This window comes from Panthera leo, chromosome E3 (genome assembly GCF_018350215.1).
Source record: "Panthera leo isolate Ple1 chromosome E3, P.leo_Ple1_pat1.1, whole genome shotgun sequence".
In the NCBI taxonomy this organism is placed as follows: Eukaryota; Metazoa; Chordata; class Mammalia; order Carnivora; family Felidae; genus Panthera; species Panthera leo.
This window is the reverse complement of record NC_056694.1, coordinates 8,757,136-8,784,874: the sequence shown is the minus strand read 5'-3', so window position 1 is coordinate 8,784,874 and position 27,739 is coordinate 8,757,136. Positions and strand designations below refer to the sequence as shown.

Below are 27,739 nucleotides of genomic sequence, written 5' to 3'. Positions count from 1 at the left end.
CCCGAGTCCCTGCATCAAAGGACCCCTCCTTTCTCCTTTTTCCCCAACCACCACCCTTCATTCTTCCCCCCAAGGGTCTGCTCAGGTCACAGCTCACCCAAAATTCCAATAAAGCCCCCTCCCCGATCCCTTTCCCCCCCGGGGCCGTCTCCCTGAGCCCTGCTGTGGGGCCTAGTGCACGGTGTCTCCTTCGGGTCGTCTCCTCGCCGGACTGGGAGCTGGATCCCCTAAGGCAGAGCCGGATCCAGCTGGATCCAGCCACTGTGGGCCTGGATAGGGAAGGTGTAGGAGATGGGGATGCCCGGTGTGGTACCGGTCCTCCTTCCCCGCAGTCCCAGAGGAGCGGTGTCCGAGGCCAGGGCAGGAGAAAGGACGACAGGAGAGCCGTGTGCAGTCCCTAAAACAGGCTCTTTAATAACATTTATGTCTTCACTGAAGAGCTTCGCTTTTCCCACCCAGCGCCGGGCTGGGGCCGCTGGACGGAGGGATGGACGGGTACGGCGGCGGCCGCACGGCGCGTCCGGGGGGCCCCAGGGCCTTGGCGCCGCCGCGCCGGGCTAGTAGAAGGAGTACTGGTTCTCGACGGCGCGCGTGCGGCCCCGCGCTCCCTCGCCGGCCGCGGCCTCCGGGGGCTCGTCCGCGCCGCCCCCCGCCGCCTCCAGGAGGCGCTCGGCGCTGTTGCTGCGGCTGCGCGCGCTCAGCGGGCCCTCGGCGGGGCGCGGGGCGGCCGGCGCCGACGCGGCCGAGGACGACGAGGCGGACGAGGACGAGGCGCCGCCCGCCTCCGAGGGCGAGGCGGGAGGGCAGGCGGCGGCGGCCAGGCTGGAGAAGTAGTGCTGGCCCGCCGGCTCGCTCCAGCAGGCGGGGGGCGCGGGCGCGGCGCTGGGCGAGGGCCCCGGGGCTGCGGCGGGAGAGCGCGGGCGCGTCAGGGCCCGGCCCGGGCACCCTCGACCGCCCCCCGACACCCCACCCCCCACCCCCCAGCCCTCCGCAGCCCCGGCGTGTCACGCGGGGACGCGGAGTGCCGGGTAGCCTGGGATCACACCCGGGGCCGGGACTCGCATTCAGGTCTCCCGGCTCCGGTCCCCCATCCCCGGGTACCTAACGTCCCAGGTACACACAGACCTGCGCGTGCTGGCCACCCTCACCACCCCCCTCGACACGACACTTCCTTCAGCGGCTCGGCGCCACCGAGCCCCACCTGTGCAGGCGTCTAGGGACCCCCACCTGTGCAGGCGTCTAGGGACCCCCGCAGCGCCGCCTCTGGGCGACCTCCTTCCGCCTGCCCGGAATCACTCCGGACCTGGCCCCGGGCTGCCAGTCTCCTCCCAACCCCCATGGCCCAGAGTGCTTCCAACCCCCCAAGACCTGGCGCTCCTCCGACCCGGACTGGCAGTGCCGCGCCCACCTGTGGGTGACTCCCTCTGCCCACCGCCCACCTGTCTACACAGGCCCACTGGGGGAGCCTTACCGGGTGGGGGGCCCTGGGCCCGCACGTAGCTGCGTAGGGTGATATCCGCAGAGCCGCCTGACTCCAGTGGGATCGGGTGGGTGTGGAAGTGGCGCAGCATGTCAAGCACAGACTGGAACCACAGGTGCTGCACGTGGCACTGCCCGTGGCTGTTCAAGGACAGGCGCAGGTGCTGTGGACACAGGTGGGTGTGGTCAGTGGTGGGGTCCTGGACTAGCCAGCGGCTTCGCAAGCGCCTCTGGGGGGCACTGGGAACACGAGGTCTCGAAGAGGCCACGTGGGGCTGTGTCAGAGCGGGGACACCGCACACGTGAGCCCCCTCTTAGGGGGTTACCCCTGTAGTAAGGGTGGGGAAGGAGGGCAACAGAGCCAGGCTGGGACTGAAGGGAGCCATGCATTCGTCCCTGTGCTAGACGCACCCACATCATGCCTTTCACACCCCATCTCTCGTCTCCACTAGCCCTCGAGGGTGGAGATACACCCCCCGTGTTAGAGATGGGGAAACTGAGGCACTGGGAGGGAGTGACTCGCCCACAGTCACAGGGCACCCAGCTGGGAAGAGAACTCATTTGTGTGATTCTCCCACCCCAGCGGGGAGCGGTCGGCCTGTTATTCCTGTAGAGTCCAAGCCCAGAGGGTAGAAACAACCCTGAGTCCAGCTGGGGAGGAGTGACCACATCTTGCTTCCCAATTGTGCTGTCGCAGGAGCCCCTGAAGCACGAGGGATAGCGCTGGTTCCTCCTGGGTCTCCAGGGGAGCCCACACGTGACAGTTGCCTCAGGGAGAGGAGACACAGGCCTGTGGTCTCTAGTGGTGAGCCACAGGTCTCTGGCCTCAGCCTTATTTTGCTCAATGTGTATACGACAGGAGGAAGGGTGGTTGTCTGGGGGGTGGCGGGAGGGTGTAGCAAGAGAGCCAGCGACAGGAGGGTTTCAGGGTACGCCCAGGAGAGGAAACAGGCCTGGCCCCCTACCTAAAGGACAGAGAAGCCCCGTGAGGAAGTTCTGCCACTCAGCAGGGCCAGAAGTTGCCAGAACAGTGTGAGCGAACCCAGGGAGCATCAATGGCAGCCTAGGGCAGGGGCTCAGCCGGAGAGGAAAAGCATAGTGGGTCCTACTATAGCCTCAAGTCTGGGCAGGGCCTTTGGGGGTAGAGGACCAGGCAGAGCGTCTCAGTTTTCGGGACATATTACCCGAAGATGGAGAGAGCTGTCTAGGAAGACAGGGGTCTTTCTTCCTAGGAGGTGTGCAAGCAGCAGGCTGGGGGTCCTGCTCTATCCCACGACTAACACGTCAAATGCTGGACAGTCACCCTGCTCTGATGGGGCAGCAGATGGGGTGAGTTCAAGGCTGGGTCACGCTCTCGGAAGGAGAGGAGCCTCCCACTCTGCTTCACCACCTCCCAACTCCCTCCCCCCACTGATGTCCCACAGGGGGCCGGACACGGTCCTAGCCTCCGGCTTGGGTAGGAGTCAGACCCAGGCCCTCCAGGGAGTCTGTGTGGGGCAGTGCTGGCCCGGAAGGTAAACTTCAGGCTGCCAGGGACGGGCGTTAAGTGCCTGGTTGCCAGAGGAACTGGGAAGGGCAGCTGCTTTCCAAGGAGGTGTCCCCCGGGGAGGCGCCGTCTCTTTCATGGCGGGGCCGGCGCTGCCGAGGAGAGATGCCCAGGGAGCCGGGGGAGGGCCTGTGGCAGGCCAACCAGGGGTTGGGGCACTGACTACCAATGCAGGCCTGGAGCAGGAGTCCTGGGGTGCCCCCTCCTCCAGCAGGGACTGACGGGAACCGTGTCCTGGGAGGAGCCGGGGCCGGGTCTGTTTCCTTATCGGAAACTTGGGATGGTTGGGGGGAGTGGGATGGGGTTCCTGCCCATTCTGGTCACATTGTAGCCACAAACCACCCCTCCCCGCCCCAACGTTCTGTCATATTTTCCTTTGCACTTCAGGTCATTATTAGCACACAGTACCCTTCCTCAGGAGCCCCCCCATCTGGATGCACGGCCACTCCCTTGCTGTGCCCTGTTTGGACCTCCCTTCTGCTCGTCTTCCCCTCGAGGATTCTCCATTCACTGCATGCCTCGGGTCACTGACCCCTTATTCTGGCTGGTGGGGTCAGGAGCACCCCCCGGCCCTAAGACCCTGCATGGCAGCCCTCTGGCCCAGTCCTCCTCCTCTTCCTTTCCTGCCTGGCTCTTCAGGACACCACCTGCGTGCGGTTCTGTGACCCTGGGCCTGCCACCGGTCTGGCTCAGAGCCGGGGCCCGGGAGGGCTTGGGGAACTGACCTGAGCAGGGAAGAAGAGAGCCGTGTGGGGGTGGGTGGGGCAGGAGGGCCTTGGTTGACCTCTGCTCTGCACCAATGTGGTGGAGACCCTCAGGAGTCTCAGTGGTAAGCGATCCGCAAGGTACAGGGTCAAATTTAAACTCTCAGAAGGGCCCGGCCTCCTGTGGGCTCAGCCAAAACGTGGGTGGCTTCCCCATGTGGACAATGAAGAAGCCACATCTGGGGCTGACTGCAGCCCTCAGAGGGGTGGGGGGGGGGGGGGATACAGGTGGGGTGAGGGCATGCCTGTGGGCAGTCACGCCCCGCCTGTACCGCGGAGCCTGCTCCTGGCACCTCCTTAGCACCCCTCCCTTCCAGCCGGCCACTCGGCCTCTGTGCGCCACCTCCCCTGCCCTGACTTGCCTTGGCCTTGCCCTGGAAGTTGAAGGTCAGCACGTACTCCCCAGGCCGAGTCTCGCTCTGGCGGATCACGAAGAGGCCGTGGCTCCGGGGTCCTCCCGCTAGCACCAGCTGAGCCGCCCTGACCCGTGACAACGTGCCGTGGAACCAGGGGTAGTCGGAGAGTTCCAGCTCAGGCTCGGCCTCAGGCTCTGCCTCCACTCCCTCCTCCCCTGGGAGAGGACGACAGCGTGAGGGGCATGGGGGAGTGGACGGGAGGCGGTGGCGGGGGGTAAGTAAATGAGAGGTGATGCAACAGCCTGTTGGGCATTTGCACATAAAATGCTGTTCGAATGATCTTAGAACAGGGCAGGGCACCAACCCAACCCACTAGTTCAGCATATGAGGTAAACTGAGGCACAGGGCGACCAATGATCCTGGAGTTACTCTGTAAGTCGGCAACAAACCTGGGAACGAGTCAAGTCTCCTCGTCCCCCACTCCTGGTTCCAACCCTTTACAAGCATGTTCCACGGAACCCAGGGCTCGTGGGAGGGGTCAAGTAGGACGTGCCTACTGAGTTGTTGAGCACTGGACCCGGTGGCGTGAAATGTCATGACTTCTGAGGCTCAGGAATGGCCTTAGAGGGAGTCCAGGGGCCTCTGCGGCCTGGGGTGGGGGTTCAGGAAGGAGGGCCGGGGACAGAACCCCACACCCACTGCACCTGTGTTACTGCTGTCCCTGCCTCTGCCACCCGGGGATTCCAGGGTCTCCAGGAAGGTCTCCAGCGGGACGTGGACCAGGGACTCCCCAACGCCATCTCGAGCTCGGCTGTGTGGAGCTGTCACCACGGCTGCCGTTGTCTCTGGGGGCCGGGGCAGGTCCCCTGCTGGAGAGAAGTGGCCATCCGGGAACACCCACCCCCTCCGGCCCTGCCCTCCGCTACCCCCGCCAGCTCGGCCCCCACCTACCGTCAGTCAGAAGCTCACAGCTGCAGGAGGCTACTCGGCTGGCCAGACAGCCCCCCCGGGCACAGGACAGCTCGGCGTCTTCCTCGCTGTCCCTGTGAAGGCAGGAAAGCACAACCGTGTCCTGCCACGGGACTCGGACCCCAGCCACCGGCTGCTCAGGGAGCCATGCCCCGGCTGACAACGGCAGCCCTCTCCTGCTGGCCTGGGTCCCTCTGCCTCCACGTCCCTCTGTCACACCATCAGCTCACTGTCTGGCCACCATGTACATGACTAGGCCATATGGACGGCTCGCCAAGTGGGTGCAGTCTTCCTCCTGGGACCCCAGGGGGTGTCCCTCAGACGATGGCAGGGCACAGTGGTAGGCGGGGCCCCGGGCGGCTCCCTTCCCTGCCCCAGCCTTTGTCTCCCTGTCCGTGACATGAGGCATCTGGGACCCTGCCAGCTTGAAAATGCTGCAAAGTGAGGGTCACCTTCACAGGGGCTGGGGGAAGAGTTTGCAGACCAGATGGCTGGGACGGTGGCAAGGGAGGGATTACAGCCACTTTGGGGATCCGGGGGCCTGGGAGGCACTCAGGCCTTTAATTGTGCTTCTTCAAATGAAGCTGTTAATTAGAAAGCAGCAGCCCCTCCCCCCGGGCCTGGCTCACCCCATTAGCCAGACAAGCTGCTGCCAAGTGCTCCGGGGTTGGCCAGCCTGCCCCTCCTACTCCTGGCCTCAGAGTCTCTCCTGGATCATGCAGCCAGCCTCCCTGCTGCTCCTCCCCACACAGCTGACCGTAGCTGCCCTCTGCCTATGACTAGCCATGGCTCCCCGCTGCCCCCAACTTCCCAGGCTCTCATCAAAGTTGCCCTCATCAACTCTACTTCCAGCAACCCGGAGGCCTTGACATTCCCCGCAAGTCCCAGGCGTTCACACACCTCACACCTTTGGCTGAGCAGTCCCCTCTGCCTGGCTCAGGCCAGCTCTTCCTTTAAGTTTCAGAAGAGGTGAGTCCTTCTACCAGCACGCCTTCTCCGAGCCCCAGGGCTGGGTTCGGGGCCTTGCCTCTGTTCCCCCACCCCTGGCCCTTTGGGCTCTCCCCATCACTGCCCATCTCCTAGTGGTCTCAGACTACCCTGGAGTGGGGATAAGCATCAGTCTAACCTTCTCCCAGGTCCCGAGGCCCTGGCCCTGTGCAGCAGGCTTCAAGGAGCCTGTTGGGGGTGGGGAACGACGTGAGCCTGGCCGGCAGCACCAACATGGACAGGACTGCCATGAGCAAAGCCCAGCTTCCAAGCTCAGCCCCCACCCTCACCGGAAACCTCATCCCGTAGGGGGGACCAAGGGTACTACCCAGCCAGGCCCCCACCCCATCTACCCATCTGAGGGCCACCTGGGGCACTCACCCGGGGTCCACACAGCCCTGGATGTCAGCCACCCACGAGTGCTTCTGCAGTGAGTCGATGGTCTCCAGGATATATTCGGCTCCATTCTCTACCTGGGGAGGGGGAAGCCAGGAGTCCCGGTCTGCCAAGGGCTCCAGACTCCGGGACAAATGGCTCATCCCGCCCCTCCATCACGGGGGCTCACTGGTGTGGGCAGCAGGGAAGACAGCGGGGTCACCATCGGGTAGCAGCCCAAGCCCAGGTCAGGGTCCTGGGGTGGAGCCTCGGCCACACTTTCGGCAGCCCCTCCCTCCAGAGGCTGCCAGTGGGGATCACCCGGGGCGATGTCCGGCCCTGCTGACCACGGTTCCTTGGGCCCTGGGGACGCAGCCTCTGAGGAAGCCATGCTGGCCAAGGAAGGGACGTACCCTGGCACCCCAGAGATGGGGTAAAAGAGTGTCACAGCCCTTAAGTGAATGAAGGGCCAGCTGGCCCAGCACATCGAGTCGAGGGGCTCCCACACCTTAGCGCCTGGAGGGGCGGAGAGGAGGAGGAAGCCCCTGCCGTGGTCCAAAGTGCAATTCTGCACATGCGTCACCTGAGGCCCTCTTCCCAGCAGCCCTGTGAGGGGGGCGGTATGTTTTCCCCATTTGATGGCGAAGACTGAGGGTCAGAGAGGTCAGCTGACTTGTTCACACCAGCACTCAGTGGCAGCGCTGGGACCTGACCCCGGGTTTCCGGGATGCCAAGGCCCCGAGCTCTCGGCCCGCAGGGTGTGCGTCTCGGTTAAAACGCGGTTGCTGACTCCCGGCATCTTAGAGCTGGTGGTGGTGGTGGGGCTTAAGTCCTGTCTCGACAGATGGGGAAACTGAGGCCCGGAGCGGAGCTGGCAGGGGAGCCCCTCTGCCTCGGGGCTCCCAGGCACAGTCAGAAGCACGGTGGCCAGCCAGCTGTCAGGAGTGAGGCTCTGGGCCTGTCTCGCCCAGCAGACAAGAATGCCAGGCAGGGAGGGACTACCTTCTCGGCCCCTGGCCTGGGGTGACTCAGGGTAGGGGCTTGGCAAACATTCGCTAAACGAATAAGGGAGTTTGTGACTAAACAAACAGGGCCAAGTAAAACATAAACCCGACGAGGAGCCTAGAGAGGGGGGTGGGAGCTTCATGTAGCTTTGGGTGGGTGGAACCGGGCCTCCTTGGGGACTTGGCCTCACAAACACCCTCCAGTGCTTTGAGGAGGCACAGGGCCACAGCGCTGGCAGCCTGGAGCTGTGTCCTCAGCAACCCCAGCGGGCCACCCTGGTACCGTGGAGCCTGGGAAAAAGGACGAGCTGCCCCCAGACCCACTGGGGTGCCCCTCCCGCCCACCCTCAATGCCTTTGTGCCCTCCGTGGGGCCAGGCAGGTTCCCACACTCCAGTGCCCTGTGACAGGGGCATTTGCATAACTGCTGCAGACTGCGGGGTGGGGACATGCTGGTTCCAGTTGGGGAAGGGAGGCGAGGAAGTGAAACTCAGAGGAGCTTCGAGGGGTCAGGAGGAAATGGGAATGGGGCGGGGGGGGCAGATGGTGGGTGACACCCAGAGCCCACGGTGCTAGAGCCCAGGCCTGGGTTCGAGTCCTAGCTGTGTGCTAGACGTCGGGGTAGGGTCCTGGGCCTCCCCACCAGGGCCGCCTCCCCGTGCCCTGCTGTTGGCTCCTTACCCTCACCACCCGCAGCCCCCCCACCCCCACCCGGGCAGCGGCCTCAGGCTGTGCTGCCCTCAGCAGAGGTGGCCTGGGGCAGCCAGAGGATCTGTGAGGTTGGGGGTGGGGCTCACCTTGAGCACAAACGTGTTGTCCTTCTCTGGCATCTCCAGGGGCATGGTCGTGCGGACCTCGATGATGGCCGAGAGAGGGATGCTGACCTTGGGCCTGGAGGCCTGGGAGACCAGGGGAAGGGGCGGTGAGAGAGTCACCCGGGGCCTTCTGACACCCTCGCTGCCCTCCCACCTCTCGGAGGTCAGAGCAGCCCTGGGCACAGAGGTGCTCCGAACTCCATTTTCCACCGATGGCTACGTTGAGGGGGTTTCTAGGAAACAAGGGACCTCCCCCCATAGTTACAGGGCAAGTCACAGACAGCTGGAGCTGACATCGGAGTCTCCCACCTCTGAGCCCTGAGGGGAAAACCACCCAGGCTGCCCTTCTGCAGCCCTTCTACCCACCACATCTGTGGTTCTCACATTTTTGACCTTGACCCGTAGTAAGAAATAGATTTGACATCGTGACCCGGCACATACATGCTGAGGTAAAAATATCTCTGAAACGAACGTTTGACAGACAATATTCCCCCTGACTGTGTGTGATGGAGGGAGGGATCTTCTGGTCTGTCTTAGTTCATTTAGGGAAAAAATGCTCTCCTCCCCCTTTAGACTAGACTTCCCAGAGCCTGGCTCTGGAGTCCCTGACTTAGAACAGGGCTCCTGGAGCGGGGCAGGGCCATGTCCCCGGGGGGGGGAGGAAAAGGGACCAGTGTGGGGTTTAACCAAGGTGAGCCATCAGGTCTCCGGGGGAGGGCCACCCTGTGCCTGGCCCCGCCCCACTCTGCTCCAAAGCTCCTGGCCATGGCCCTCAGGTCCTCCCGGGCTGGCTTGAGACTGGGCTTCCCGGCAGGGCTTGGGCTCCAGAATAGGGACTTTCTCAGGAGGAAAGGGAAGGGCCACACGCTGGGTGGGCAGGCTGATGGGAATTCCTGGTAGCACTGGCTGCCATCCAGCGGGTGCAGGCTGGCGGGACTTGGAGCAGGGACCGAGGGCCTCGGCTGACCAGGGCAGGCCATCGTGCCAGCCAGTGGAGCAGGGGCGTGTGGTCCTGCAGGGCAGGCCTGGCCTGGGGGCTTCAGCTGGATTCCCCTGCCTGGCATCTGAACTGCGTCTGTCCTGGCCCAGCGGCCTCTGACCCCGCTCCAGCCACACCTCCCCATTCCTCTTCCCTGGCCAGAGCTGTCAGGCTGTGTCGCACCTCCAGCCTTTGCTCACTCAGCTCGTTGCCTCCGGAGAGGCCCGTCCCGGGGGCTCTGCTCCTGGTGGACACTTCTGCAGCCCGAGCTTCCCCTCCTTAGGGCTCCCAGAGTATCCAGTGCTTGCCCCGCTGAAGTTGACCATCTAGTCCTGCACGTACAGGTTCCCTGATGGCTCCCCAACAGCATGGGCCAGGCCCACTGCTCCCTGGAGCCCCCAGGGCTGGCCTGGCAAAGGGCTATGGTGGGGGGGACCTGAGGTCTAGGAGGCTTCCTGCAGGATGAGGGAGCAGGAGGCCAGAGACTTGACTCATGGGGCTGTGAGAGGGAAGTCTGAGGATCCCAGGAAAAAGTCCCTAAGCCGCGGACTCCGTGCTCCTGTGCTCCAAGGGTGCAGCTAGGCCTCCAGGAGCAGGAGATCTGGCCCAGGGGTGGGTGAACAGGACTAAAAGGCATTGGGAAGGGGTGTCAGCAGGGATGCCCTGTGGGGCTCACACACCCTGGGAGCCAACACATTTGGGGGACCTGACCTGAGCCCTGACCATAGTATTATCTACCTTCTATGGGGTTCACTTCCGAATTCACAAACACTTCGTTGGAAAAAGGAGGGTCTGAGGCCAGATCAGGGGCTAGGAACCCACCCGTCTGCCTTCCTCAGAGCTGGGAAAGTGACCCTTCAGGAGCTCTGCCCTCTGTCACTGGTGAATGGTGGGCTCCAGAGAGACTAACAGAGAGGCCCCATCTCCTGTACGTCCTCCCCCCAAGGGCCGCAGACACTGCTATTTATGGCCAGGCAGCTGTGACTGCCACTCAGGCCCAGAGGCTTTGGAGCCCTGGGCCTCTGCCCCTGCCCTTTGGGCAACTCTGGGCAAGCCCCAGCCCCCCCACCCCCCACTTGCCAGGCCTCGGTCTGACAAGCGGTGGAGCTGGGCATAGTGGTCAGTGATTTCTCTCAGGGGCCTAACGGTGGGGGCCTGGCAGGGGGAAAAAGCCCTCGGGAAGTCGGGGTCCTTGGACTCAAGGAGAAAGCTCTTCAGGGAGTAAGCGTGTCCCTGGGAAGTCACCTCTCCAGAGTCCACGCAGCTCGTGGGCACCGAGCCTCGGGGAGCCCACGCCCTGTACCTCCAGTGGAGAGAGGCCAGGAGGCAGTGGGGAGAGACAGACCGGGAGATGGAGAAGGCGAGAGGCTCAGGGTGACTAAAGGTGCCTGGGAGTAGAGTAGGCCTGGGGTGGGGGCTGAGGGCCTGGGTGGTTCCTGGGGATGCTGCCAGCTGCTGCTCCAGCACGACCTCCCACCTTTCCGAATCTCCTAGCACACATGCGGCTCCCACCTCCACGCTCCCTCATTCTAGGGACCACCAGGGTGGTGGGTATAATTAGCCCGGCTCTGCCACCCACCAGCAGTGCGCCCTTGGGCAGGCCGCACCTCCTCTCTGAGCATTCCTTTGTTCTCTGTTCTGTGACCTGGGGACCACGATGCCCACCCTGCCGGGGTCTTGGCGGGGGAGGAGACTTCGCACCCGGCTTAGGCCTGGGAGGGCCGCGTGCCCTTGGAAAGTGGGCCGCTGTTACTACAATGATTCCCACTTTCCAAATAGGGCAGGTGTGCCCCCTGGAGGAGGCCCATAGCTGCCCCCGGGGGCTCTCCATGGGAGAGGGCCCAAGTTGGGGAGGGGCCGGGTGCACTCAGGTGAGCAGCAATGCTGGTGACAGCGAGAAGCTCAGCTTTCAAAGCCTGAAAAGGGCCGGCCAGCAGGGGCTGGGCGGCGCTGGGGACCAACACATTTCAGGCACCCTCTCTGTGCCACTGTCACCCCGTCTGGGAGGCTCCAGCCACCCAGGGGCCCCAGATGAAGGACGGAGGAGGGCAGGCAGCCAGGCAGTGTGACCCGGAAGCCAGCCCCTGGCACCCGCAGCCGCCCCCCTGGTCGGGGCTGGCGCTCACCTTGGGCGGCACGAAGAACTCCAGGCGGAAGCGCTCGCCGGCCACGGCCCTGCGCAGGAGCAGGCGGCACTTCTGCCACTGGGCGGTGCCGCCCGGGCCCGCGGCCGCGTCGTCGGCCACCATGAAGCGCAGCGCGCCCTCGCGCTGGATGTCCACCAGCTCCACCTTGGCCGCCAGCGTCCGCGACAGCCGCAGGCGCCGTGTCCACTTGTCTCGCGGCTCGGCTGGGGGCTCGGCGGCCCGCGGGGCGGCGCTAGCGTCGGGCTCCGGGGAGGCGCGCCGGTGCCACATGTCGCGCACGCCGTCCACGACGCACAGGCTCATGTTGCGCAGCGAGAAGCCCTTGCGGACGCGGGCCTTGGCGGCCGCCTGCGTCGACACGTCCTCGGAGCTCCGCGAGTGGCCATAGGCCGCCGCCTTGAGCGCCGCGGGCCCCGCCGGCTCGGGCTCCATGGCCTCGGGGTGCTCGGCCACCCCCCGAGGCGCCGGCCCGGCCACCAGCACGCGGCGCACCTCCTCGCCGAAGACGTCCAGGAAGTTGGCGGCGAAGTGGCGCGAGAAGGAGGCGCCGGCGTCGGGCGTGTCGTAGGCCGGGTTGTCCCGCAGGAAGCGGCAGAACTTGTGCGCGAAGTCCACGGCGGCCGCCTGCGCGTGCAGCTCACAGAACTGCCGCCAGTCGGGGACCGGGGCGGGGGCGGCGGCGGCGGCGGCGGGGCCGGAGGCGGCACCATTCATGGCTCCCGTCCCATCGCAGCCCCCTGCGGCTGTGGGCGACAAGAGTGCGGAGTGACCCTGTGACCACAGCGCTCACTACTCGGCCCCTCTCCCCGCCCCCCGCCCCCCCCCCCCCCCCCCCAGGGCTCCCTGGGGCTGTGTGTGTGTTGAGGTGGGGGCAACGTCCTGTGGCCATTCGGAGCAGAGAGAGAGAGGCGTCTGCAGGAGGCAGCCCCCTCCCCCCAGTCATACCCTTCAAAGAGCATTCTCAAGGTCATTTCTGGGGCTGGTGAAAGAGGCTGGGGTGCCAGGTGCCTTGATTTGGGGTCCCTATGAGCTTCCTGTTGTCTAGCATCCCAAGCTAACCTCTATCCGAGGGCCTCCGAAGGCAGGTGGGCAGGAAGAAGTCAAGGGCAATCCGCTCTGCTCTGCCTTTGAAATATGCCAAGAACCCAACCTTTCCTCCACTCCTCATCATCCAGGCTGCCGCCCAGGGGCCCACGTGACCCTTTCTCTGGCCTCCAGTACTTGAGCAGCCTCTTCACCGGTCCCCCGGAACCTGACCTCACCCCCGAACCATCTGTTCTCCACCCAGACATCACTCCTAAAACAAGACAGATCAGGTCCCTCCTTTGCTCCTAATCCTGCATTGGCTCCCATTCCACTCAAGGGAAAAAGTAGAAGTCCTTCTCATAACCACCCAGGCCTCACATGATCTGCCTCCACTTACCTCACTGAGCTTATCTCCTGCCACTCTGCTCTGGCTGCTGTTGGGTCCAGCCCCAGGGCCTTTGCACTTGCAATTCTCTCTTGCACTTGCCTGGAATATTCTTTACCCCCACACTCCCTCACCTCCTTCAGGTTTCTGCTCATATACCATCTTGTCCAACAGCCTTCCCCAACTCCCACTCCACTGAGAGGAAGGAAGATTCCTGCTCCACTCAGTGCTGGTGTCTCCACACCCTTTGGCTGCTTACTACTCTCCACGATGCTTATCCTCTCTGATATATCATTGATTCCACTGCTTGGTTGTGTTGTCCTGTCCCCAACTGCCCGCCACGGCCTTCCCCTGAGAATGCAGTATTTCAAGTGGCTGTGTCCCCAGTGCCGGGCACATGGAGGCGCAGTAAACACTGAATGAATGGCGGTGGATCAGTTGGAGGAGCACACGGCTCTTGATCTCAGGGTCGTGAGTTCGAGCCCTACGTTGGCCCACGGGCATGTCACAGCTGTCACTGCCTAAGCCCTCGCATGGGGCCCAAGAACATGCAGCTTGTTAGTGATCGACCGGGGATTCTCACCCTGACTCCAGGACTCGTGGGTCACCTGGTATGGATAAAGTAGGGCCGATTTGGGGGTGCCTGGGTGGCTCGGTCAGTTAAGCGTTAGACTTCAGCTCAGATCATGATCTCGCGGTTTGTGAGTTCGAGCCCCACATTGGGCTCTGTGCTGGCAACACAGAGCCCGCTTTGGATGCTCTGTTCTTGTCTCTCTCTCAAAATAAAGAAGCTTAAAAAGAAAAGTAGGAACCAACTTTTCATACTGGCACCGAAGGCACTGCCCTCTCAGGTCTCTCTCCACCCCCGGAGCCTGCACTCTCTATTGTGTTCCCACCTTCTAGAATCCTGTTCCCTCCAGAGCTCCCATCCAAACCTGGTTTTCCTGAAGAGGCCCCAACACAGGGATCCCAGCTGTCTCGTCAGCCAGCTTTCTCCTGCTCCCAGGCCCATCCAGCCTTCATCACTCTGAATCGCCACCCTACTGGTGTGGCCAGTCATTTGGGCGGCCTTGCTTCCTTGTCCCCCAAGATGGCCATCACCCGTGGGGGCACAGAGCAAGCTCATTGTGTGTACGTAGTCCACCCCTGACCCCAGGCCAGGGTGAAAATTACCAGTGGAGAATAAGTGGGGTAATGTGGTCCTGCCCTGCCTTGGGGAGCCCCTGTCTGAGGGGGCCAGCCTGGTGTTAGGGGAGTTGAGACAGAGGGTCAAGCCCTCACCTGTCTTCCCAGGATCCCCACGTTACCCAGCATGGCCTTTCCCTCACAGCTCCTGGGAGCATCATCTCATCTCTCCTCTGGGATCCAAACTCTGTAATTAAACGCCTGGTAAAAATAGCTGCCCCACTTCTGTGAGATCATCTGCGGGGCCTCTGGGCCATAGGGCACTGTGGGAATTCCCTCTCACCTTGGGGCAACCTCGGCCATCGATCTGAAGTCAATAACCACAGGGCAGCCCCAGGGAGGAAACGGGCCACTTGATGAGGCACTTAGCACAGAGGACAGTTTTCCAAACCAGCGGTCTGCTCAGAGACTGCTGCCCCCGCACTGCGGAAGAGGGTTGCGAGGAGTTAGGAGGGTTTCCCGGAGGAGGTGGGGTCTGCGATGGCCTTTATGACAGTGAAGAGGGAGGAGAACAAAGAGTGACCTCACTGTAGGCAAGAACAATAACTCGGAGGCTGACTTTCGGGACATAGGGGAAGGGGCTGGGGGAGAACGGGGGCTGAGGCACCCATAATTAATCCAGGGGCACTTCCTCCAGGAAGCCTTCCCTGACCTCCCCCACCCATGTGGCATGAGGATCTCCTCCAAGCTCCCACAGTCCCCTCCGGTATGCCCCTCGGGAAAGGTGCCAATGACAGGGTGCTCCAGGTGTCTGTTTCCACGTCTGCCCCCCCCCCCCCCCATCCGGCATAGACACTCCTTGGGGGCAGAAGACAGGCCTGAGTCATAATGCCAGGAATGAGGGCGGAGGTGGGAACACACCTGCCACTACCAGCAAGGCCTCCAGGGAAGGTGGAGAGACAAGGCCTTGGCCTGACCTGCCGAGGGGGTACGTTTTTGGGGGTGGGAGTGGGGAGAAAGCCCGGCGGCTAAGCCGGTGAGGCTCTGTTCCTGTTGTTCCAAGCCCATCCACTTACCCCGTGTGGTTGTGCTCCCCACAGGTGGGAGTGCTCCCTACTTCTCCCCCTGTACCATCAGGGCGGTCAGAGTGGATGACACAGCAGCCTGGGAAGGGCTAGCACCGAATCCAGCACCGAATGTGAACACCCGTTTGCCCCACAGGGGAACGGGGCGCAGGGAGGAAATCAGTCCCGGTGCGCCTCTTTGCACATCAATCCCTGGTCCTCCCTGTTCTTCCTGCTGCTTGAAGGGGACAGAGTGGAGGCATGGGGCCCTGAGGGGAGGCTCTCACAGCGTGGGTCCCAGCTAGCCCTCACTGGAGATAGGGGTGGACCTCAAGAGAAGAATCTGTCAAGGGTATGGTGGCTGTGGCCACGTCCTAGGCAGAGACTGGACTGCCTTGATCTCCCCTACCCACCCCTGCTCGCTGGCCAGGAGCCTATGGGGCTCAGTGTCCCCCGGGTCTAGCCAGGGCTACATAGAAAGGACAGGGGTTGGGCATGGAGAGGTAAGTGACAAACAGCAGGGCCAGCAGGGAGCCCCACACTAGCTACAGACAGGGAGACAGAGGTCCAGACGTGGCTGTCTGCAAAGAGAAGGCTGCAAGCCATACAGAAGAGGCCTCGGCCTTGGCAGGAGCAGTGAGGTACTGTCCCCAACCGAACTGCCCTCGGAGCCAAAACAGGGGATGAGACCAAGTGCAGGGATCTTGGCCGACCTAGGCTCAAAGCCTGACCCCACTGCTCTCTGGGTGAGTGACGACCACGACTCCCACCTCTGAGCCTGTTTTTTCACTTTAAAACGGGGTAAGGGGTGTCCCTTCCTGGAAGGACAGCACAGGAGGCGGACTCTGCAATGTTATAGTCCATGGGCGGCCACGGGCAGAGCCGGGGTCCTCCCTAACTTCGGGTGCAGTCAGGAGGCCTTTCCAGCCCTCTCCAGGGACCAGCCAGTGTCACCCAATGAATGAGATGGGGCCCTCTCCCATTCTGCAGGTGACCAGACCTCAGCGATCCTGGAAGCAGGGTGGATGAACTCACCCTGGCCCCCACTGTCTGGCTCGCCTGGAAGGTTTATGGATGAATCCAGATGGCCCTAGGCTCTCCCTCCTCCAGTGGCCCCCTGGTCCTGGCCTGTGCCAGTCTCCTGCCTGAACAGCTGTCCTCACTCTACTGACTACTCAAATTCTACTTGGTGTTTAGACTGTGTAAAACCTCTTCTTCCAGGAAGCCTTCTCCCTACACTGGCCCTCCCTCCCCGAGCTCCCATGGTCCCTGTGGTCCTTGGCCCTCTTGTTTCCATGGGCAGAGTCCCAGTTCCTCCTGTGGCCCCATACAGCCAGAAGAGACCTGCTGAGTCGGTGCGGGAGGGCACTAGAGGACTGGGCTCTGTCTCAGGCCAGGCTCTGTGTCTCCTCAGGCTTCCCCACCAGTAAAATGGGCCGCTGGGGCAGTGGCCTCTAAGGCCTGGGACTGTTACGGCCCTTGGACACTGAAGACTGGGGCCTCACTGTCACCCCCCTGGGACCAGGGACGGGCAGGGGTTGCTTCTTCTCTGAGGACTGGGGCTGGAGACAAAGGGTGCCCACCCAGGTAGACCACCCTCCCCTGATCCATCACCCGGGGGTTTCCGAGGCTCAGCCGGCCTGTCTGGCTCCTGGTTTTCGTTCTCATTTCACCAGGGCCAGAGCGGGAAGGGAGGGGGCTTCAGGGAGGAAGCCTAATCAAGTCCCTGCCTGTCACTTTTCCAAGCCACGGACTCTCCTAACCCTGCGGCCAGGAACCCAGATGGGAGACCCTACCCCCACCCGGTTAGCCGCCTGGGAGAGGGGGCGGCTGGCCTTCCGGTAGTAAAAATAGCACTCACAATTGGAATAGAAAAAAGGCCAGTCATCAGCCCCTGCCACACGCAGTTCCGGACCCCACGGCCAGGTCATGCCTTAAAATATTGATGAGGCAGCCTGGCCACCCCCGCTAATGGGCTGACGACCAATCGATCCAACTCGCGGAGGACCTCTGCCCCGCTGGAACAGGAGGCACCGGCCTGGCCCACGACCTGCAGGGGCCTCACGGCCTTGTTTGTGGGAGCCCCAGCTGGGGGTTTTACCATCACGGAAGGCAGTCTGCCCCTAGGGAAGGGAAGGCGGCCCTGCAGCGCAAACTAGCCACCCAGTACCCTGCAAAGGTGTCCTGGGGGCAAGCTCCTTCATCGCCAAGGTCCTCGACCCTTCGCCTGCACCCTCGCTCAGCTCCGTGCTTGGAGAGCACCCAGACGGCCAAGCGCCAGAAGGGGTGGTGAGGGTCAGAACTAAGGGCGCTCGGTTTTGCACCAGGTGAGCAGTGCTCCCCTCCCCCCGCCATGAGCCACTCACGCTGGGGAAGCTTGTGGTCTCTACCGAGGGCCCCCCAGCACCAGAAGAGGAGACAAGGCCTCACGTGGCCTCAACCATGCCCACTGTTGTCTTCTCCTCCGGGTTTCCTGACCCGGCTACCCCGACCCCACACGTTCCTTCTGTCCTCCATCCTGCTCTCCTTCCAGCTGACCTCCTGGCCTCTGTGGGACAGTCCCCTCCAGCCCCTCCTCTGCACCCCTCCCTTCACAGGATGCAGACAACCTCTGGGCTGTTCCTTCAGCCAGAGGTGCCGTCCGCCTACTGGCTGCCTGAGTCTGTCCTGCGGACGGAGGCTCAGAGTACATGGGGCACATTCTCTGCGTCACTGCTGGGGCCTCGGGCCTTGGCTCTAGAGTCTAGTCCCCGCCCCACCCACCCCCAGAACGCGTCCTCATCTTCTTGGGGCAGGCTCTGAACCAGGGCCTCCTTGGGAGGAGGTGGCTGGAATTCCCCGCCCTCCCCACACAGAATATCCGTGCTCACCCCACGACCCTGGAGAGGCAGAAATGGGTGTGATTTCTGGTCTTAACAACCTCGAACTTGCTGGGACTTTGCTGCAGAGTGGGTGTGGGAGGAGGGCGCTCTGGCTAGTGACAGGGACAGGTGCAGGTTAAGAGCCCTTGGGATTCTGGCCCTGTGTGGGTGGCGGTGGGGGGGGGGTTCCCTTAGGGGGCCCTGGCTTTTCTTAAAAAAAATTTTTTTTAATGTTTATTTTTGAGAGAGACAGAGACAGAGTGTGAGCAGGGGAGATGCAGAGAGAGAGGGAGACACAGAATCTGAAGCAGGCTCCAAGCTCCGAGCTGTCAGCACAGAGCCTGACGTGGGGCTCGAACCCACGAACCATGAGATCATGACCCGAGCCCAAGTTGGACGCTTAACTGCTCAGGCACCCGGGTCCTGGCTTTTCTGAGCATCAGTTTCTACAGCCGTGAAGGGACCAACAACCATGCTGCTCTCCCACACGGGCTGCTTCCTGGCCCAAGGCCCATGCTGAGGAGCAGCGCTGGGAGGCAGCTCTGTGCCCAGGGTTTCCCCACGCCTATCATACACTCCCGGCCTTTCCCCCTGTGGGGTGGTGAAAACCCTCTGCTGAGCCCCCGGGCTTCCACTGATGCCCCCAACCCTGGGAGAACTCTGGGACCCACAGACCCCTAGTCCTTGGGGCTTCCATAGCTGCCCCCCTCACAGAGGCCCCACTGCTTGGGCGTCCACATCTGATCATCTGACACGCAGGACAGTGGAGAAGGTTAAAAGCCTGAGATCGGGAGCCAGTGCGTCTGGGTTTGAATCCCAGCTCCACAGCTTCCTAGGGCCTCAGTTTCCTCATCTGTTAAAGGGCTCAGAGGGCCATCACAGGATTAAATAACTGGGGGTGGGGGGGGGGTGGGCACCTGGTTGGCTCAGTCAGTGGAACATGCAACTCTTGACCTTGGGATTGTGAGTTTGAGCCCCACACCTGGTGCAGAGATTACTTGAAAATAAATTTTAAAGGGGCGCCTGGGTGGCTCAGTCGGTTGAGTGTCTGACTCTTGGTTTCGGCTCAGGTCATGATCTCACATTTCGTGGGATCAAGGCCCGTGTGGGGCTCCGCACTGACAATGTGGAGCTTGTTTGGGATTCTCCCTTTCTCTCTGCTCCTCCCCTCCCTGTCTCTCCCGCATACACTCTCCCTCCCTCCCTCCCTCCCTCCCTCCCTCCCTCAGTAAATAAAACTTAAAAAAAAATCTTAAAAAAAAAAGTAAATGGTTTAAAAATCAAAAGTCCTCTGCCTCTACTTAGTAAATGCTCTGTATCCATTCCCTCTTTTCCTCTCACTGCTCTGAGCAGATGGCTAGAGGCCTCCTCCCTGGCCTCCCTGTTTCCCACTGACCCCTCCAACCCCCAACAAATCCAGGCTCTACAGTGTGGCCAAGGTCTTTTCCTAGAACCCACATCCAACTGGGCTATGCCCCTGTTTCAAACCCTTCTTCTTCTTCTTTTTTTAAAAAATGTTTATTCATTTTTGGGGTGCCTGGGTGGCTCAGTCGGCGAAGCGTCCGACTTCGGCTCAGGTCATGATCTCGTGGTTTATGGGCTCGAGCCCCACACTGGGCCCTGTGCTGACAGCTCAGAGCCTGGAACCTGCTTTGGATTCTGTGTCTGTTTCTCTCTCTGCCCCTCTTCCACTCGTACTCTGTCTCTCAAAAATAAACATTTAAAAAAATGTTTAAAAAAACGTAGGCCTCAAACTCACAAACCGTGAAGTCATGACCTGAGCTCAAGTCAGATTGTCAGCCTTCAATCAACTGAGCCACCCAAGATGCCCCTCAAACCCTTCTCCCCTCACACCTTCCCGGCCAGGAAGACAGGATTTGCCCATTGCACAGATGAAGAAATTAAGTTGCTGGAAGGGAGGTGACTAGCCTATCGTTCACTGGATGTGTGCTGGCTTCCCACTAATGTCAGCAGCCATGCTGGTGGGTCTGGGGTCACAGAATGGGCAAGAAGGGAGTGTCCAGCAGAGTTCGCACCTGTCTGCAGCATGTGCTACTCACAACAGGGCCCTGTCCCTGGGAAGCTCTCCTTTGAGGGCATTCATGGTGGGCGTGGGGGACCTAGGCCCCGCCTCCCGAGAGGAGATGCCCGCCGTGAGAAGCGGCACTCTGACAGAGTGGAGGGCAGGGGAGTCCAGAGCTGGGCCTTGCAGGAAACAGAAGTCAGAAGAGCAGGCAGCAGGGCCCAGGACAATAAGCTAGGCTGGGGCCTGGGGGGCTTAGAGGGAAGCCCATCTTTCTTCAGGAGCACCTGGTGCTGGACAGTTCCTGGACAGGCTCTAGGTGGAATGCAGGCTGGGATGGCTCCAGCTGTACTAGTACAGAGCGGGGGCACCCCCTCTCCAGCCTTGGCCTAAGCCTCAAAGGTCTCTCCCTCTCTCTCAGTGCCATGGATCTCACCTAGGTCCGGATTCATACCCTTCCCAGACCTCCCTGGCCTGGCCCCTGAAACCTGCGAGACGCTCTCAACCCCCACCACCCAGCCCACCTGTCTGCCTTCTGGCTTTTTCATGACACACATACCAGTGACTCCTGAGACCTTCAGTACCTCCCCTCAGTTCTGAGATACTCTGGGTACCGTAGATGCTTATACGGCTTCCTTGGGTCTTTCTCCAAGCACCTGAACTCCCAGCCTGGCTGATCACCAGGCGCCTCAAACTCACCACCTCCAAGTTCTATTACATCTTCGTCCTCCAACCCCTGCTTGTTCTCTGCTCGGAGTCTCAGCATCCAGCCAGGCATTGCCCCGCCTGCTCCCACTCCTCTGCCCCAGTAGCTGCCAGGCCACTGAGCCTATGGAGGCCTTGGGAACGCCCCCTTTGTCCTGTCCCCGCCTCCACCCTCCCTTTCCTGCCCCTCTGCGATAGCACCAGACCATGAACCCCCAGCAGATGTTATACGCACCCCCAGGTGGGCCCTATACATAGAGGGTCCGAAGTATCTGGAGAAGGGAGCCCAAATCCTGCATCACCCAGAGGAGTCAAAAGATACTATACTCCTACACACTGATGCTCTGCCCAAAGAGGTGCTGGCTGTAACCTCCTCTAGACAAGGAGGCACACTCCCTTGGGATAGAGTGCAGACATAAAAACAGACCTAGCCAGGTGAGAAGGGAAGAGAAACTTCCCCAAGGCTCCAAGGCTGACCCTGCCCTTGGAGCCACGTGAACAAAGGAGGAGCAGGAAGGGAGGTGGGCTCCAAGACTGGACCAAGAACCCCATGTGGACAGCAGCCGGGAGGCTCAAGACACCTACGCCCCATTTCCCTACAACCCAGGATAGAAGAGGGAGCAAGAGGGAACAGCCAGGCTTTTGTCAGACACGAGTGGTTTGGAGGCCTGGCTTGTTGGTTGAGTGACTCTGGCCGAGTCATTTCACTTCCCTTAAACTGTTTCTTTCTCTGTAAAATGGTGGTAATAATAGTAACAGACCCACAGGGTTATTGTAAAGACTACATGAGAACCAGCAGGACGCCCTCAGCTTGGCACATCGACTCAAAACCAAATGCTCAGCCTTGGTGGAATACCACCCTTAGGTATGTATGTATGGATTCTCCTTGGAGACCCACTAAGTAGGTAGGAAGGGTTTAGAAAATTTAGACACAATTTTCACAGTAGGTAAGAGGAAAAGCATGCACAGATGAACCCTCAATTACTTCGAACCATTCCATTAACCTGCTTCGGAATCTCTTGCCCACCATCATTCATTCATGCCCTCTAGGGGGAGAGAGGAGTAAAAGGGAACAGTTTGTGGGAAACTCTGCCTTCCAGACCCCCATGAACACCCTGACTCACGCCAGCCTCCCAGCACTGCCCCTACTGCCAGACTTCTCCCAAAGTTCCTAGAGCTAGAAGGTTCTAATCAGTCCCCTGACCAACGGCCTCCTGGATGGAGCAGGGAGGTTAGGAGGGAAGAGATCTGTTTAAAGTGGGGGCAGAGTCGGGGAGGTTTCAGATCATGTCCCCGGTAGAGACAGCTTAGGGGAACCTCCCCTCCCTCCTGCTGCTGCCCTCACTCACCCCACGACCGGTGGCCTGTGTTGAAGCGGACAACTCTTACTGGTCCACCAGCTAGGAGATAGGCGGCACAGTCTCCATTTTACAAGGTAGATAATGGAGGCTCAAAGTGCAGAAGTAGGGGTCAACCCAGGTTTGACTCCCACCCCTGAGGTTCTCCCCTGCACCAAGTCGGTGTGAACACAGATTCTGGCTTATCCATGTTCAGTTACTCCTGAGGCTGGCAGCCGGATCGGCCTTGCGCGGTTCCTAACGGACCCCCGTCACTGTAGCCTTCTCCCTCTGAGGACCTCACTTCGTGGGCTGATGGGGGCCGGGCCGGGTCCCAGCCTCTGCCTGGCCTTGGCGCGGTTCCCGGGCCCCGCGCGGCCAGTAGGTTCATCAATGGTTGAGGCCGAAGGGCCTGAATGGAGGGCATGAACCCGCCCCTTCTTAAAGGAGCCGGCCTCTCGGGCACCCTCCACGGTCCTCCCCACTATCGAGGGCGGTCGGAGAGCTCCCGGGGTGGGCGGGCCGAACTGGGGACCGTGAGAAAGATGGCCTGGGCCCAATGGAGGGCGTGCCGGCCCGGTGACTGTGGACTGGATAGGGTCCTCTCGGGGCTCGTACCCTCCTTCCAGGTGGGCCCGCCCCCCGCCCTCGCAGCCGAGGGAAGAGTCTCGGTCTCCCTTGCGACGCTCCCGGGCCAGAGACCCCTCCTCCAGGGGGCCCGCTGAGCTCGCCCCACCACTCGGCCTGGGCCCTAGGAGGGGGCGGGGGCGCAGCTGCTCCGGAGGCGGCTCGGCCCCTCCCGCCCAGCCCGGGAGGGGATCGGCTAGTGGGTCCCCGCTGGGGACGCATCTCCTCCGTCGCGCTCCCTCCCACCCGCGCACACAAAGACGACACGCGCGGACCAGGGCGCGTGCGGCCGCGCTTCCCCGGGCAGCCGTGCGCACACACACGCACGCCCTCAGGGACGGACCGGGTCTGGGGAAATGGACGAGGGAACTGAGGACAAGCAGGCCGTACCTACAGGCGCGCAGCTGCGACCGGGCGGGCCGGGGCGCCGGCGGAGCGCTGCCCCGACCGCGGCCCGGCTCTCGGGGCCCGGCGGCTCATGGCCCGCGGCGGGTTCGGGCTCTCTCCCGGCGGGCGCCGGCGTCGGCTGCGGCTCCTCCTTCCCTCGTCCGCAACCTCGAAGGCTCGTGCGCTCCTCGCGGGCCCTGCGCGGCCCCGGCTCGGCGGTCCCGGCGGCCGAGCCCCGCGCGCTGCGAGCTCAGCCCCGCGCCGCGCGCGCCCCGCCCGCTCCCCCTCCGCCCCCCGCCCGCGCGGCGCGCGCCTCCTCGGCCCCGCCCCCGGCGCGGGCCCCGCCCCCCGCCCGCCTCGGGCCGCGTCGGCCCCGCCCCCGGCGCGCCCCCAGCCCTTAGCGGAGCCTGAACCTCGCCCGCTGCTGGTGTCAGCCTCCGTGGGGCTGCTGCGGCGGCGGCGACAGAGTGCTGGGGCTCAGGGACTTAGGAACTGGCCGGCAGCCGCCTGTTTTGGGGCGAAAGTCTCCCCCTCGCGGAAGCGTGCCCCGCGAGCGCGGCGGGTGGGGTCCGGGTGGGTGGCCTGAATAGTGGGGTGTATGGGGGCGTAGGCGCCCCTTGGAGATGGGCCTCCAGCGGGGGCCGCCGCCGTCTTGGACCCCTCTGCCTCGGGAACAATGGGAGCCTCGAGGAGGCCCAGATGTCGCAACAGGGGAAGTCGACGTCTGGTTCTCATAAATCCCCAGGGCGAGCACCACGCCCTCTCTTCTCCGCCCTCCCCTTGCCGGAAATAGCCCAAGGGCTAGAGGGCGGGGAAGACCCAAGCAGGGGCCCATCTATGCACCTTCACAGTGATGGGGAGACTGAGGGCTCCCGGAGAGATCTTCAGAGGTCAAATGGGGCTGATGAGGGTGGGACACAGCCCTGGCTTTTTCACCCCTGCTGGGTTCTGCAGCCCCCAAAGCCCAAGGCAGAGATTAGGGCCAAGGCCACTCTGGCTAAGAAAACAGACTCCTGCTGGTCTTTGCGGAGCAATTATGGACTGACCCCTCACAAGCTGGGGCCTCCAAGAGGCTAGCAGGGGTCCAGGGGGAGTGGGAGGGCAGCTCAGAGATCAGACCTATTGCTTGCTCCCGGGGAGAGGAGGGTGCTGGAACTCCTTCTCCCCTCCTCTCCTGTGCCAAGCCCTCCACCCCTGCAGGGGGTGGTTAGATCAGTTCTCCCTGCCCTTACTAAACCTTCCGCAGCCCCACCTCTGGCAGTTCTGTGGTCGGCCATGGTCTCCCTACTAGCCGAGAGTGCCCCCATCTGTTGTCCTTTCCCACCCATAATGACCTCTGATCTTTGTACAGAGCCCTCTAACCTTTCTCAAAGCCATTTCACATCTCTGATTTCCAAGGAAGCAGGACAGGCCAGGAAAGGTTTTTATCCCAATCTTGTGGATGGGAAGGGTGGGGCCTAGAGAGGAGCACTGGGCTGGTGAAGGTGGAGACTGGCCTGGAGCCCTTACCTTCTGCCCCCCAGCCCTGGACTGCCCTCTTCAGGGGTGCTGAAGTAAGTCGGGTCTCATCCGAGGTCCTGGTACCTGGTCTCTTCCCTTCCACACCCAGACCAGCTGCCCCCTCAGCAGGACCTGGCTAACAGACACTTGATGAAAGCTTAGACGTGGACCAGCTATCGATTGGAGCTGTGCAGAGGCCTGTACTCCTGGCTGGCGACCAGGAGGTCTATGAATGAAGCCGGCACAGCTGCGGGAGTGTGTGTGGGTGGCCTGGCTATGGTCCCCCTCCACCCTTCTGGGAGATGGGAGGGCCTGGCCCCCATGGACTAACCTGCTTCCTCCAAGTAGTGAGCTGAGCTCTGCTGATGGGCTGTCATCGGCCAGGGAGGGTCCTGGGACTTGGAGCCCTGGGCAGGACAATTGCTCTGATCTCCAGGGAGGAGGAAGCGAGGAGGAGCCGGCTGCTTGGTGACTCTGACCCATAAGAGGAACCAGTGGGAAACAGTGGAAGGAGGGTGGGGGGTGTTGGTGATTGGCCAAGAGCAGCTCTGTCGCGGGGACAGGAATGAGAGTCAGGGAGGACAGGTTCATCATCTGGGGCCCCTGAGGGCAGGAGCCTCTGGGGCCTTGGAGGAAGGTCTGATGGGGCAGGTGCTGAGGGTGGGACCCCAGGGTCCTGCACTCTAGTGTCCAGGACTAAAACGGAGACACGGATGGTACAGGGGACTCTGGCCTGGTGGGCTGTGGGGCGGTAGCTGGGTGTGGAGCCAGCTTTGAGGCCAGCTGGCCAGCGGGGCCTTCACAAACCAAAAGGAGGCCCCTCGGTCTGGGTGGGAAGGGACCCATATGAATAGAGCTGGGCTGGGGCGGACCTGTGGCTCAGGGGGTCCCCATGCAAAGCTGGTACAGGAGGCTTGGTGGGCATGGGCTCTGCAGTACCTGGCCAGCAGGGGCCCCAGGGAAAGTGGCAGAGAGTGCATGGCTCCAGGGCACATAGAAAAGGATTCCCCAGAGGCTGACATCACACATGCATCACGCGTCACACATCCAAATGCAGCCTGACGGATAGTTTTGGGGTTTTTTTAAAAGAGATATACGTCTCTTCTTGATTGGGTCGCTTATCTGCTCAAGAGAACTCAGACTTTGTGGATTTTGGTCCCCGCAAAGGTCTGGACCCACTCACGGAATTCCTGAGGGATGGGAAAAGGAAGAGACATCCCACGTCCTGGGGGGGCCATGCCTGAAACGAGCAGAGCAGCTGGAAGGTCTGGCCACAGCTCCCAGGCACGTGGCTGCGGGCACCCACCAGCCTCCTGCACCCCGGGAGTCACAGAGCACGGGCACTAGTGTCGCTGCAACCATGTGTTTATTTGAAATGTGCAAAGCTGAACACGCAAGTGCAAATCTAACCTAGGAGGATCGGCCAGTGGCCCCAAGGTGGCCATGCAACGATGGCCCACGGCCAGTTCTGCTTGGCTGAGAAAAACACCTGGGCCCCTTGGACCAGTCCTTGGGTCTGAAGACCCTGAAGCCCAGGGGCTCACTGGAGACCCGTCCTTGCCTAGAAGCCAAAATAGCTTGCTAAAGAAGAAAGCAAAACTCACAGTGGGTCTGGGGGCAGGAAGGAGGTCATGGAAAACTATCCCATGCCCGCCGGGGCCTCCCCTTCTTGGGGTGGGGTGGGGACTCAAAGCCTGCTGGCCTGTTAGGAAGGGCCCTCTATCTCTTGGGGAGTGGTGGTAGATCCTAGGGGGGCCCTAGAGGATCCCAGAGTCTGGCACAGAGAGGCCCATGGGTTGCCAGCTGGATTAACCATGGCCAGAATCAGTGAGGACTCCATCAGCATCATAACTGGGAGGTGACTGCCACCAGGCCTGATGGCCAGGCTGTGGGTGGCGCCCCTAAGATGGGGCTGAGGGGGCCCCTTGGACCTTAGCCTGGCTGGGCCTTGGGGGGTTTTTGGACCTAGGGGGCCTGATATGGCTAAGACATTCTTTTAAGGGGGCACGGTGGGGGGGGGGGGGAACCTGGACCTCTGGCACCGGTGGGTGGTTTCTTAGGGGAATTCTCTAGGGAAGTCTAAATCATTAGAAGCAGCTGAACAAGCAGGGGGGCAGAATGCAGCCATCACTGTCGTGTCGGGGGGGGCCCCCGGGGACTCATTGCCACAAGTCACCGGCGGCCGGCCCATTGTCATTCTCGTGGAACTTGTGCAGGTGATCAGCGAACCTGTTGGGGACAGAAACCTTTGCTGAGACCGAGTGTAAAAAGGAGAGAAGTGCTTGTGTGTGTGTGGGGGGGGGGCACGGGGATCCCCAGGGGGCGTGCACCATGTGACAGGGTAGGTGCTGGGGAGCCGGGCGTGGGGGGCAGGTGAGGGGCTGGGGGTGGGGAACACGGGAGGAGCTCGGTGGGGCTGGGGGGCTCAGTGCAGGGCTGTGGTGGGACTCCGGTGATGTCCTCACTTCTTAGCGCAGAAGGTGGCACAGTCCCTCTCCATGCTCTCGCTCCACGCCAGCTTGTAGAGCACCTGGCCAGGCAGAGACACAGTGAGCCGTCTGTCCTGCCTCACCCCCACTCCTGCCGTCTACCCCCAGACCCTGGGCCTGGCTTCCCGGCGGCACATGATGGTTCTCACGGCCCAGACCCCTGGGCGGGAGGGCCTCAGAGATGCCCCTGTGCCCACCTGTGTCACACACGGCCAGGCGGGCCTGGACGCGGAGGCACGGTCCTTAACATTGTAGCCTATTGGCCCTGGGGTGGGAGTTGGAGCCCAGGCTAACCATGTAGGGGCCTTGCTGGGGACGGGAGTCCCCGAGGCCGGAGCCTTCCGCAGGCACGCCCTACCCTCTCCGATTCCCTGACTCAGCGGACTTGCAGACATCATTAGGCCGTGCCCTCTAACTGGACCATCACTCTGCATCTGAGGAGATTCAGTTCAAGACGTCCCTGCTTGTGCAGCCCACCTGGCTGGCCCTTAGTAGAGTTTTCAGACCTTCTTTCCTGCCTGCCTCAGGCTTCCACAGTGGCCATTCTAGGCCCCCGAGCCCCTCTAGGCCCGGCCCCTGGATGGAGTCAGCCAGGCTGTTTCCACAGAGCAAGCACCTGGGCTGCAGCCCCAGCCAGAGGGAGAGAAGGGGCGAGAAGTGGCCAAGGGTAGACGGTATGGCTTAGGGTTGGCCCAGGGTGCCAGGCCACGATAATAGGGACCCCGCTGCCCTTGGAGGTCCGGGAAGCGTGGTGAAGGCAGTCCTGGCTGCCTGCCTGGATACTCACCAG

At 62.1% G+C, this 27,739-nt stretch overlaps 1 protein-coding gene across 3 annotated transcripts; it reads right to left on the bottom strand.

Moving 5' to 3' along the window:
- Positions 1-389: 389 nt before the first annotated feature.
- On the bottom strand, positions 390-24,943 carry SH2B2 (SH2B adaptor protein 2). Of its 3 annotated transcripts, none has more exons than XM_042921713.1 (9): positions 24,792-24,943; positions 11,400-12,163; positions 8,277-8,378; positions 6,483-6,574; positions 5,097-5,188; positions 4,850-5,014; positions 4,152-4,360; positions 1,472-1,643; positions 390-901 (listed from the first exon to the last, which is right to left on the bottom strand). In XM_042921713.1, the coding sequence occupies exons 1-9, from the start codon at positions 24,835-24,837 to the stop codon at positions 558-560; spliced, it is 1,986 nt and encodes a 661-aa protein (XP_042777647.1). In that variant the 5' UTR covers positions 24,838-24,943; the 3' UTR covers positions 390-557. The 3 variants fall into 3 exon arrangements, with proteins under 3 accessions (XP_042777647.1, XP_042777645.1, XP_042777646.1); XM_042921711.1 differs by having other exon boundaries at positions 4,850-5,011; positions 24,792-24,922; XM_042921712.1 differs by lacking the exon at positions 24,792-24,943 and adding an exon at positions 22,964-23,206.
- Positions 24,944-27,739: the final 2,796 nt, after the last annotated feature.

Bases quoted from the DNA above. Each gene is read 5' to 3' on its own strand.
- SH2B2 (XM_042921713.1), bottom strand. From the start codon at position 24,837: ATGACAGCCCATCAGCAGAGCTCAGCTCACTACTTGGAGGAAGCAG. The intron at 8,379-11,399 runs GTGAGCGCCAGC...CTGGTCTCCCAG, and splicing joins AGTTCTTCGTGCCGCCCAAG to GCCTCCAGGCCCAAGGTCAG. The intron at 4,361-4,849 runs GTGCAGTGGGTG...GTCCTCTCCCAG, and splicing joins CAGGGACAGCAGTAACACAG to GGGAGGAGGGAGTGGAGGCA.